Here is a 13,210-nt window from a genome sequence, read left to right as displayed (position 1 = left end):
GAATTCTCGGACTCCTGTGCTTATGAAACCCATGCAAACTAAAAACAAGGGATTTGTCTGAGTTTACCACAGTTTTACCAAACAGCAGCAATATGTTACTGCACAGGCCATATACTATTCTTATTATGGAGTTAGAAATTAGTACCAGCACCTACATGAAAGGATAATACATGTGAGACCCATTAAAAAGTACAAATGTAATACTTAAAGCCAATATTCGGCATCAGTTTTTCATTACATAGATATTTGTTAGCCATTTCTTGCTAATTCATCATTGTCACAGAGCACTGGTGTATTTAAAAATGTACTTCCAACACCCCAGAAGCCCACATTCTCCATCACATGTAATGTAAATATGCTAATCTTGAGGTGTTTCTAAAATATCGTTCCATATTAGCTCTGGCAGGCCAAGAGCGCTGTCCATCTGGATATTGAACAGTTGTCCCCCAAACTGAGAAGGCTTGTTTGTACTCTGAGTCATGCTGTTGTGTCCCACATGCAGCTCCCAACCCGCCGTCCATAAGAGACGAGCTGTGCACCGCCTCCCACGACACCATCACCGTCCACTGGACGTCAGAGGACGAGTTCAGCGTCACCTCCTACGAGCTGCAGTACACCATCTACACTGGCCAAACCAATTTCATCAGTGAGTCAGCACACACGTACACACACACACACACATACACACACACACGAACGTGAAATGATGAGGCTCTGAACATTATATAATATAAAAGGGGTCCAGAAACTGTTTTGTTTTTGTTGAGTTACCATCCCTGATGATTTTCAAAGAAAGAAATGTTTTTCTACTTTCTATCACGGATTGATACAAGACATTGGTTTTCAACTGGTGGTCTCCGCCCACCTGGTGGCCTGCGAAGGTAGTTTGAATGGATTTTTTTTCTCACACATTTCCATTACTTACTTCTTTATGAACATTTAAATTCATTCAAATTTTAAAAAATCAAGGTGACTTCTCTTACAGGTACAAATAGCGCCCATACAGTCCTTGATAGTCTGTTTTTTGCAAATGCTGGAATGCGTCATGTGTTTCTAGCCTGCCTTTACATACGCACATGTGCCCAAAAATATTAGCTTACTGACTAGTATCTAAAAATAGGTAACTGATTATGCTGATGAAAAAGCCTTTTTGCAAGTTTGGAGGTCCCCGGGTCAAAATCAGTCGAAAACCCCTGATATAACACAAATTGTGACACAGCCTACATAATCTTTAATGTTTGCTGTTCTAAATACCCTGGTTCTGTCTCAAAGGCAAGGACATTTCCCATATAGGTGACATTTCCAGAAGTCAAAATTTTTTTAGGTGGTAAGGCTGACTCATTCAGGGAGGACACATAAACTCTGGTTTAAGGGAACTTCTTTTGGCTGATATTAAAAGAAGTGCAGCTGTTCCTTAGGATGATTAGGAGTAGGAAATGCCACGATGCCTGGCAACAACAACTTAGGAGTAGAAGAGGAGCACAATTTGTTGAACATTCTTTGAAATAAATAGTGGGCACAAGTCTCCACTTAGAGAAAAAAAAAAAAAAAAACTTGCCCAGAGAGCAACTAACACAACACAACTAATTTATTTTAGTCCAGTCAGTTGTTTCAGGAAAGTCACTAAAATCACTCTCACTGGTTGGGCTCGCCTATGGACTTTAAAAGCGTGAAACAGCACAATAGTGTTTTAGTTGGGAGTGAGAAGGAAGGAAACCTTCTTGGGTTTGCAAAAATTTCTGCATGGTGCACAGAAGGTGATGCATTTTAAGGTTTTGCTTAGTTTAGAATAACCAAAAGAAGAACTGGGTTATTGACATGAGCAGTAACAGCCACTATGGGCGAACAGGCAAAGAAACCTACAGAAACTCAATCAATAGAAAATCCAAGCAAGCTAAAAAAAAAAAAAAAAAAAGGGCCACTGTACCGCCCACGTTGCTTGATTGACAGGTGATCCCACTGCAGAAATACCCCAGCAAGGAACACTTAGCCCCAAAGATTTAGGCATTTTTTTATACAAGGGACATGAGGATTAATGTTTCTCATCTGAAGAGTCCCCCGAGAAGTCAAATGAGTTCATCATATTTGATATACGTTCAAAAAAACACACACCGAAAGGACCGTGTTCATCAGTGATTCATCTCATTAAACACAAACACATATACATCAATGCACCACATATGCACAGATATGTCCAAAGAGCCAAGTTGAGGGGGAGGTTGGGGAAAGACCATTATTAGTAGTATTAGTCACCATCACACAACACACCTACACACATGCACATAAAGATCATCTGTGGTGTGTATCATCTGGCATGCAAACACACACACAAAGAGACAAACACACAGCATACTGGTTGACTTTTCCTGCAGTTACACTGGAGAGTAAAATAGAGCACTAAAATAGTTGCCGTATTCCTCAGACATGAAGAATAGTTTATATAAACTGTATTGCATAACCTAGATTTTCTGTCCAGCTTTAGTCTTTGTTGTCCTCCATGCTAATATTTATAGATAGACAGAGCTGAGCTATCAAGACTGCTTGACATAAAAATAGGACATATATGTCACAAGGGGTTGCTTCAAATGGCTTCACGTTTTGTTTGTTTTTTTGTTTTCTTCATGGATGGTGACAATTGCGCAGGAAGGAAGGAGGGGAATGTGAAATCACTGCTGCTCCACTTTCTACTTGCTTTGCTGCCTTTCTGTCCTCAAGATAGTTGGTTCGTTTTATCAGGGGTGTATGAATGTCATCAAGATGCTGATATGTTTTGATGTGGTTTTTTGAGGCTGCATTTGAAGGCGGTCGTTTTGGATCTGCTGGTAGAGCCGAGCCTGCCGTACGTTTCCTCGCATTGTGTCATTTGTGGCTATCTGTGACTGATGCCGCCAGGGTGCATGCACACACCAGAGCTGCACCATATGGAGGCGCAATCATATGACAAATTTGAACTGAATTTAAATGCGTGTTCATTCAGCTTCCATTGAAAAATATTTCATGGCAGTATCAAAAGAGTTTTGTGAGGCAGTGTGGGATTCAATTTTTAACATACATTCATACATAAAGTGGCCATTCTAAATTTTTTCTTCATTTATTAGTGAAATAAGGTCATCTTTTTTGACAAAGTACCATTTGCCAAAACTTTGCATTCGTTTTTTGATAAATGTTTGCCGAGAAGACAACGAAAAAGAGGAGACTGCATGAAAGACATGGAGGGAAAATGTGTAAACGGAGGGATGGAGAAAACATGGTGTAGGAGGAGAGGGATGGGAGGACAGGTGAAACACAGAGTGGATAATGGTTACAGAACGGAGCAGAAAATTGGTCCTCACTGACAGGAGCGGGACATGATTAATGTGCACAGAGACAATCATGTATGCACACACGCAGATGCATTCATGTGCATGCCTGCCCTCTTCCTCTCTGCTCTTTGCCTCCGCGTTTTGATCCTTTCATCATCTCTCCTCTCCTCGGTGTATCCCCACATTTCTCCGTCTAACTGCCCGTGAGGCTCAAGTGCCCCAGCCATTTGAAACAGCAGGATATATTTCAGCTGTGATAGACTGAGTGACTCAGACATTCAGCTGTGCGCTGCCACAGCGTCCTCAGAGACTCACAGGAGAAATCAAGGGAGAGAGAGACCCATTTAGCCTTCCACGCCACTTGAGTTTTTACCATTGCGTTTTTCTCGAACTTTCCGAGTGGCTAAACGCTCCCACTTGAGCGCCATCATCTCTCTCTTTCTCTCTGTCTGTCTCTGCGTCTCTCGCTCTCCCTGGCCTCGGCCTCAGCCCTCCCACGAGTAGGGGAAAGGAGGTGTGAGGCCTTGCCAACCGTTCCTCTGCAGGATCGCCCAGGCGTAGCAGCAGAAAATAGAATCTGCAAGTGAAACCAGAGAGCATAGGGAAATGTAAGCAATGTCAGACAGCCAAAATATCATTGCAGCAGTCAGATAAAGATGTCTTACACTGTAAATCTGCGGCTGTCTTCGGGTGCCTGTGGCCATTTGCAGATACTTGTCTATAGTTGCAGTGACTTGACTGTCTGTCTGCCTTTTATCACCTCAGATGCCAGTAATATCCCATCATATCCCAGCTCTCTGATCAGATGTGATGCATAGTTATCATTCTATCCCTGCATTCCTGATGGCCCTCATAGATATCATCAGCACACACATACACACACACACACTGCCCTATTATCATCTGTCAGCTTTTGTTTTATGATGTTGATGCCTGCGAGTAAGATTGAGAAAGACCAGAAAGTAAAATGAATGATGCTGACAGAGAAAAGAAAGAGGCGCAGGCAGAGAGAGATTGAAACAGAATGGCATAGTGTAATTAAATGAAAGAGTGATTAATCGATCCAGAAGCAAAATACGTGATTTTCATTTGGCGCAGCGGCTGTCTCGCTGGTGACTGTCACCCGCTTGAGCTCTAGCTTTGCATCAGACGCGCTGATGTAAATTTGGTGTTTACACTCATCAATCAAACACTGCATGCTCTAATAGCTTCATCAATAACCGCATCAATACCACAACACTGGCAGATAGTGATGGCCCCAGATGATATGACAGTCACTGATGCATTTTTAACCTGGCTCTGAAGTCAATCTGAAGGTTACTGTTCAGCACTTTTCCACATTTGACGGATCACTAAAGCATACAGAAAGTACAAATTATGGAATAAACTTAGACAGAGTCAAAAACAAGAACCATAACCCTTTAGATTCAACTTCAAAGTTGAAAAAACATTTTTTTTCCATATTGTATGCCAATGACAAACACATATTCTGTATCTGGTGGTTGCAACGCTTCACTGAAGCCAGGCCACACTTACACTGGGTGAAATATTTATACTAGAGATATCCCAATACCAATTCCGATACCTGAACTGGCACATACTGAGTACCAATTCAATACCATTGTTTTAAAAATGTAAAAGCCATATGCTACTTACCCTGTATGGATGTGATATGATTGAATCTAAAATTTTGCATACTGTGCACATTGTCTTTTTACTGGTGGGACTTTCCAGTGTTAAATGTGGCCAAATTGCTGAAATTTTTTATAGTGGTCTGCTGTCCACTGAATTAAGAAACAGTGGTGAAACTGCCTATTTTAAGCCCTCGCTCCAACATTTTTTCCAGCGTTGTGTTTCTTGTGTGTCAGATCTGAAGGCTATTGACTGGCAGTGGGTAAACTCGACCAGAAAAACACAAACGTCAGGATTTTGGTCCACCCACGATCGGATTGAGCAAGCCCATGATATGATAAAAGAGCTGCATGGTCAAGTGAGGTAGGGACTGGGCACAAAAAAATTAAGCCTGAAGTTTAATAATATAATAATAATGGGCACATAGACTCATGTACTCGCTGATATCAGATCTAGCATTTTAGGCTATATCGGAGGCATTTCAGATATTGTTATCAGTATCGGAACAGCTGTAATTTAAACCCAAGGTCTCATTGTTTTATGGCTGTACCATTACATCATATAGAGAATAACTCTAAGCACATCTTTGTGCATCTTTTTCTACACAGTTTGTGTGAGCAGCATCTTTGGAAACATTGGGATCTCCACTAGAATTTCTGTGGGTTTGAGCAAAGCTCGGCCACACAGCGATGACAAACCCATCCATAGGTGCGGCAGTTTTGAAGAAGTTAAAGTAATCTATGAAGAGATACGTAAAGACGTTTTTAAACTGAATAAAAATGAGAGAGAAAAACTCAGAAGCCTTCGATTAAGCCTTCAATTCTCCGTCTTCCACTGTACATCCAGAATATCCTCGTTGGTATGTCGTTGGTAGGCGTTGTGCTTTTTTTAAAATCCCGCTCCTGAGGGCACCTTGGCCACCATCACTGGGACAATTAGTCAAAAGAGCCAACAGCAAGGATTTGAATCCAGTTTCACAAGTTCCATCAATTTTTCCATTTTTTATTTGGTAATAGTCCAGTGGGTTATTTGTCAAGGGCGCCTGTTCATCTTCATGTTCTTGGATTGTTCCGAAGTAATTTACTAAGATTTGTTCCTGAAATATTATTACGCTCCACTTCCAGCCCCACATGACTTAGCCCACTTTCCTCACTCTCTCCCGCCAAGTTGTACGTTTTTCTGGAAGGCCCGCATGTCTCCGGGTTCGCAGGACCTGTTCACGCTGACTCCAACTGCCGCGTGTCTTTCATGTGAATTCATCAGTGCCGGCCCATGGTGAGGTAATAAGATGATTATCACACATGAAAAGAAGAGTCCACCGTGGGCGTCAGGACAACCCGGTGTTTGGTCAAATCCCTCTCCCTCCATCTTGGCAGGGCATTGCTCTCTGTTGGCAGGATCCCTCTTAGCACCGCGCCTCCCTTTATCTGTCGCAAAACAATGTTCCAGTCTTTGCCGACAAGTCTGTGCTACATGGAGTTATAAAGAGGCACCAGAGATAAACACAGGTGAAGAAGACACATTTTGTTTCTTTTACTCAGGCACAGCTGCTCCCACGCACAGACACGGTCACACATTTCTGTTTCTATGCCTCGGGTACAAATTAACAGGCAAGCACTGACACACACATGCAAACACACACACACACACACATTCTCACCAGTAACTCTGTATTGCATCATCAAAGACAGACCCTCTTCCACTCCCGTGACACTTTGTTTCTTTTACCCTCTCATCTGTCTGCATCACAGTCTGAGCCAGACACACACGCATGCACACACGCACACACACACACACACACAAGGCTGTCTGGATGCAAGACGCACGCCGCCGTATTTCCTCGCTCCTTCCCATTTCTGTCTCTCTCCCTTTCTAAAGTGACACATTCACTTACTCTCTCATCCACTTTGCTTTGAAGTCACAGTGCAAGCCAGAGCAGCAGGGCCAGTGTCAGAAAGCCCCTTTTCAATAGCATAAGTAGCGACAGCATATTGTGGTGCACCGGCCTAATTTGATCCAGTGAAAAGCGAGAGGTGGTATGGAGATCAAAAGCATTAAAAAGGGAAGGCAACACGAAGTCCTTCTCCCTCGTCTTTCCGTGTCTCTCTTTGAAAAGCTACACAGCATTGTATCCTCCTTAGTTCCTGCAAAATGCGGCTAAAACGACAGGTGGGAGGCATAATTTTTAGAGCAACAAGGGAGAGCTGTCACATTAGAAAGGCGCACTTGCCTTTTGTGAGGTAAAGAGCAATAGGATTTCAATGTCGATCCTGGATGCACATTTGTAATACCAGGCTGAAGTAAAATGCAGATGAATCATATCTGCTTTCAATCGGTGTACACGAGGAGGATCAGGTACACGCCGTGTGTAAAAGGGATCTCTCCCTCCCGCTCCCTCTCGCCCGTTTTCTTTCTCCCTCATTTCTCTGCGAGATAAAAGCCTTCTCCTCATTTCCTTTCTCTCCGAAAAGCTCATCACTGTCGGCAGATATGTAAAGACCCAGCCTTCGCTCTTACTTTTGAGAATCCCCTCCCTTCATTCATACTTAAAAACGCCTCACTTTTAAAGGCCTTATTTGCGTCCTGTGAAGTATTTATATTTACAAGCAGACTCTCCGCCATTACTTATGCATGCTGTTGCCATCTTGCTCAATAATTCACAACGCGTCCTCGCCAGAAGGGACAAAGCATGGCCCCGAGAGCTCTCTCTTTCTCTTTCACATTTTTTTTTTTTCCTTTGGAGCGCAGTGACAATCCTGCAGGGAGTAAAGATGAGAGAGTAAAGCTGCCATGCTGTTCTCAACTGTACAAGCCCTAACCTTATCAGTTGTAATACTAAACAAGATACTTTGTTTTGTCAGATGTCTTTTGTCATAGTTTAAGAATTTTTTAGTTTTTTTTCTGTGCAGTGTTCACTCATTTCATTTCTTGGCCCAGTTAAGCTCTCTCTTCCCTGTGATTGCATTAGTTGGATGCAGCTCTAAGGATGGAATTCCATTCATATTCAGACATATTTAGAGATGCTTGATGGGACAAACAATGTGGGGAAAACGTAACATTTATGGTTAAATTCCTGACTTTTATGTGACACTACTGTAGGAGTAGAGTCAAAAAGAACACCTCAATTCACATGATCTGTTCCTCCAGCCTGAGCTGAGCTTTTCGCTTTATTCCTCACAGTTGGCTGCAGTTGACAGGCTGAAAAAACTGTGTTTGGAGGCAGGTGACTGGAGAACTAACCCAGCCATCGCTAAGCCCCTGTAATACTACTGCAAGTCACTTTGGATTAAAGCGCCCACCGAATAGTGTCATGTTAGCATTGCCCACGTTTCCATACGTTTGAACGACGGCTTTGCCTATCGCCCTCTTTTCCCCCAGGCGCTCGCCACAGATGCTCCCTTGTGATACTGTGTAAATGTCTTGTTGCCAGCCGTCTATAGATTCATCTTAGTGAGCAGGAAATACTGCCCCAGGCGAACATGCCATGATAAGCCTGATGGAAAGGTAATGGGATGGATCGGTATGTACACATAAATGTTGCATACGGTCTCCGAGTCCCTTAATGTGGGGTGAATCATCCGTGTTGTTGAAAGAGAAATAACGCAGGTCAGATATTGTGATGTTTTCTTCCTTTGATGCAAAACAGCTGCGAAAAGCCTCGGTGCTGCTCTGCTTCCTCATAAGCTCTCATTCCAGATATAATTTTTGCCTCCAAATGTGTCTGCACAATTTGGTTACACCCCTGCTCTCTCTGTGTGTGTGTGTGTGTGTGTGTGTGTGCCTCCTCCAGGTTTGTACAACTCGGCAGACAGTTGGATGATCGTGCCTAACATCAAACAGAACCACTACACGGTGCACGGCCTTCAGAGTGGCACCCGTTATATCTTCTTTGTCAAGGCTATCAACCAGGCAGGCAGCCGCAACAGTGAGCCAGCCCGCCTCAAAACCAACAGTAAGCAAAGACCCAAAACTACTTTTTTTTTTTTTTTTTTTTTTATTTATACCTCCCAGGCCTTGTTAATTTTTTGTGTGTTTTATATGATCTAAAGCCCATATGTTTCCTCCTATCTGTGTCATTTGCGCTCCCGGGTGTGATCTGTCTGTCAACAAGCTGCCACCATTTCAAGTGTCTCCCACTAAGACAACTTTTAGTTCTCATCCTGGCTGTTGTGTGCTTTGGTCCAGATGGCAAGATTGTGCGCTCGAGTAATAAAAGAAACCTGAATCAGTGACTTTAAAGGAACAGTTCGCCCAAATTACGAGGCAGTGTCCCACTTAACACCGGCGCAGTCTATCCATCCAGATAGTTTCTGTCGTGATGCGGCAGGGCTTCCAGTCTGTCTGTCTTCATGCCAAACTGTATCTGTCGACCCCCAAGGAATGCAAAGTTGAGGCAGATAGATAGAGTTTGCTGGTGCTCTTCTGTAGGAGATATTTCCTGACAAAACTTGTCACCGGCGAGGCCTGGAGACCCCATCAAATCACACAGAAACTATCAGGATGGATGGATTGCACTAGGGATAGATAGGTGGATGGGAAAATATCTTGGTTTTGTATTTTGAACGAACTGTTCCCTTAAAGGACCCATCAGTGAAAATCAGGCAAATGCACCCAATCACATCACATTACATCACTGACAGCTGGGGTTTGGCTGGCTTTTTTTTGGTGTGCCAGGCAGACCCACGTGTGCTCTGTGTGATCCTGAATCCTGAGCTACCAATTTGACATTAGCATCATGCAGAGGAGCGTCAGGCAAAAAACAGCATTCCCTCTCAACACAATTCCCTGCCAAAGATTTACACAGCCAAAAAGTGGTCATTGTGCATCATTACACCCAAGCATCTTCCCATAATGACCCGGCATGATTACTGTGATTTCAGCCACAAATGTTAGGGCTTTACTCACTGTGGTGAAGCAGCTTAGCTGTAATGTTTAGGTTTCCCTTTTAATAGAGGGTTTGAGTAAGAATACGTCGAAACAAAGAGGTAGCACTGCATGAAAGAGCTTTGAATTGACTGACGTGAATATAATTTCAAATTCTTGTAGTTTGTGATTATTGGTCAGAGCTTGTAAGCAATCAGTCCAGGCATGTAATGTAACATTCTGCTATCAATTATTTAATTTTACCCCATAGGCTAATGTAATATTGGAATATTTCTATTTTGAATTCAACAACAGACATTAGACATGATAAGATGCAGGTCAGCCCAATGTCATTATGAACATATTACTGAACACTGTCATAATGTCTGCTCTGTATTATCCCAGTTATGAGCAGACCTACAGTAGAGGGAGAAGACAGCAGCATTATGGAGCTTCTTTTTAGTGCACCAGCTCACTTTTGCCATTTAGTTTTTTTGTAACCCACACCTCAAAGTATGCATGCACGTGCATGATGGAAAAGAGGAACAGTGCAACTGAGAAAGACACTGGGACTTCATCAAATCAAATTTGATCAGATAAATGATAAAGATTCTCAGTACCAAAACATCAGTCCCAATAAAGATTGTGTAATAGTAATGAGTTTGGGACCCAAGGTCTGCTCTTACTCACCTGTCACCTTTTGGCACACAGGTGCACATGTCCTATATATCCAGACCTAGATTCTGCTGAGATTTAACCTGCGACTTTCAATCACTCTCAACATCAACCATCCCACCTCAGAATACCATGACTCTGCACTTTCTGGACTTTCTGTCCATTTTATTCATCCCTCTTCTCTCTGCTTCATCTTCTTTCCATCTCCCCACAACAAAGTCGGCTGGTTCTGGAGGACTCCAGGCTTTGGGCCTCCATCATTTTGTGCTTACCTCCGACTGAGTCTGATCTCTGGGTGAAGTCAGCCTCCCGCTGGCGTTAGAACGTGGCTCTCTGGTTCTCACCACATCACATCTCTCCTGCATGACGCTCTGCCTCTCTCTCTCTTTCTCTCACTTTCTTTCTCTCATCACACATTAGAAGACAAGTGCTAACATGTTTTGTCCAGGGGGCCTTAGTGGTACCTTCAGCTCCAAGTGGAGTATGTTAATAAGTGGCATTGCATCCACCATTTGCCACTTACTCCCCTTTATTTCTCTTTATATGACACTGCTTCTCTCTGTCTCTCTCTGTCTCTCTCAACTCATTCTCTTTCTTTTATTGCAGTTATAAACGCTGAGCCTGCACACATATCTATATCTGTACATCTATATATCTATATCTACATATATATCTACACAGAGAGAGAGAGAGAGATAGAGTGTGTTGGGTGACATTCTTCTATTTTTTTTAGGCTATGTTTTAGGCTGAATGTTAATATCAGTATAATATCGATATAAATGTTAATAATAAAAACGTGAACCAATAAGTAGAGAAAAGGAAATAAAAACATTTACCAAAGTGGTGAATGTCAGTCAGGGTTCAATGATGGCGAGGAACATGTAGCCACAAAACATACTACAATCAAAAGGGCAATGGGCAGGATATGTACTGCAACAATGACACAAACAAAGATCATAGTTCAAGTGAAATCTGAGGCTTAAAATGTGCATAAGCATAAGTTTAAGGAGGTGTAGGAGTTGGCTCATCTCATTTTGTCTCAGGTGGTTCCAGTGCACAGAGAGCTTCAGTAGATCTTGAGTCTTCACACAAATTTGATCTCAAGATAGATATTAAGCGATGACAGGAGAGATTTTCTTTGATTTTCCTACTTACAAGCTTCTCAAAATGCAGCATTAATTAGTTATGTTAGATAAACTTTAGGCTGTTAAGGCTAAGAGACTGAATTTTAATTTTCATTTAGCATATTAAAATGAATATTTTTGTCATCATTAATACTGTCCGCAAAAAACTTGGTTCAATATATTAGGCTTCAATCCATTGCAAATCATCACTAAATCCATCTGACTTAAGGCTTGCTTAAAAAAGAACATGAAAATAAATTTGTTGCTGTTATTTGGCACCTCTAAGTGTAATTGTCAAATTTGCTACCTTTTTGCCAGACCGCCGCGAGTTTGGGAAGGCTTAGAAACTGGTGCTTCACTCACTCACTGAGCCTCCTAGTGGTGACAGCTCAGCATTGCTAGTGAGGGAGGAGGTTTGACAAGCGCAGCCCTGGCTGTTCTAGCCTTCAGTAACATGAGACATCACCTAAAGAAGCTTAACAGTTAATCTCAATGTTAGGTGTCAGGGAAACTTTCAAGATTTTGAATTATAACACAATCATTTAAAAATTTCCTTCTAAGAAAAAAAAACATAAAATAAATAACATTCTTGAGATGAAAATGATCAAATTTATTCTTGATTTTTTTCATACAGAGAAAAGCTTTTTTTTTACATTTAAAGAAGCACAAGAAGAAAGTTAAAAGCATATGTAAGAAATGTTTTTGAGAAAATGCTATTCTTTCAGAGACTAAAAATGCGGTAAAAAAATAGCACTTGAGATGACCTGTTTTTTCGTAAGAGGGTTTCATGAATCCGCCACATGGATTATGAAACAATCAAAAGAGCCCCGCCTGAGGAGCTCAGGCAGCACTTGCACCCTTTAGGGGTTAAAAGCGCAGAGATATTGCCAGGCACTTGTCCAAGATGTGCCTCAAAGGTACTCAATAAAAATTTAAAATCAATCCTAAATTGCACTGGCAGCCAGTGAAGTGGAGCTAAAATGGAGGTAATATGCCATCCCCTCTTAGCTGCTGTCAGGCGTCTGAATGTGGCATTTTGGATTTACTGTTACGCGGATGCACTCTGCTGGGTAAAACAGGTGTATGGGGAGTTATAGTAGTCGAGGCATGACCCCTCCTCCCCCTTCTCTCTCTCTCTCTCTTTCTCTGTCTAAATGGGCCTGTGGGACATCGAGCATGACAGCACTTGAGTTCTGTTCTGATGGCATTAGAGCGGATTAGTGCCTTCGTGTGATGTCGGGGTGACACGGGGTTAAGGGAGGTTTATGGAGGTGAAGTTCAGGGTATCTGGAGTCGGCAGTCACGCCCCTTTTACATCTCGATGTCCCTGTCTTGCTCAGCATAATACAATAATCACTCGTTGCATTTATAATGTTACCTTGTTTTCTTCAACATCTCATTTCTGGGTTTTCTCTCTCTCCTCTCCTCATGAGGATGCTGTTCTGTGTGATAGGGCCTCTGCCTTTCCTTCTCTCTGTTTCTCTGTCCCCTCACTCCCACTCCCACTCTCTTGTCATTCTCCCCCTCCATTCCTCTTTTCCTCTGGCAGCCAGCTATCGTAGGGGGGAAGCTTGTCCACCCACGGGCAAGTTTGGTTGAGATTACCAGCCTCAT

At 42.5% G+C, this 13,210-nt stretch overlaps 1 protein-coding gene across 3 annotated transcripts in view; it reads left to right on the top strand.

The window, feature by feature from the left end:
- Positions 1–13,210, top strand: part of mid2 (midline 2) — a 124,284-nt gene that overhangs the window by 94,752 nt on the left and 16,322 nt on the right. For all 3 annotated transcript variants that reach the window (XM_030061661.1, XM_030061659.1, XM_030061660.1), the window contains 2 exons: positions 503–646; positions 8,725–8,886. In XM_030061661.1, coding sequence (XP_029917521.1) covers positions 503–646; positions 8,725–8,886 — 306 coding nt within the window. The remainder of the gene's footprint in view (positions 1–502; positions 647–8,724; positions 8,887–13,210) is intronic.

Source organism: Myripristis murdjan, chromosome 10, assembly GCF_902150065.1.
Source record: "Myripristis murdjan chromosome 10, fMyrMur1.1, whole genome shotgun sequence".
Classification (NCBI taxonomy): domain Eukaryota; kingdom Metazoa; phylum Chordata; class Actinopteri; order Holocentriformes; family Holocentridae; genus Myripristis; species Myripristis murdjan.
This window is presented reverse-complemented; position numbering and strand designations above follow the sequence as displayed.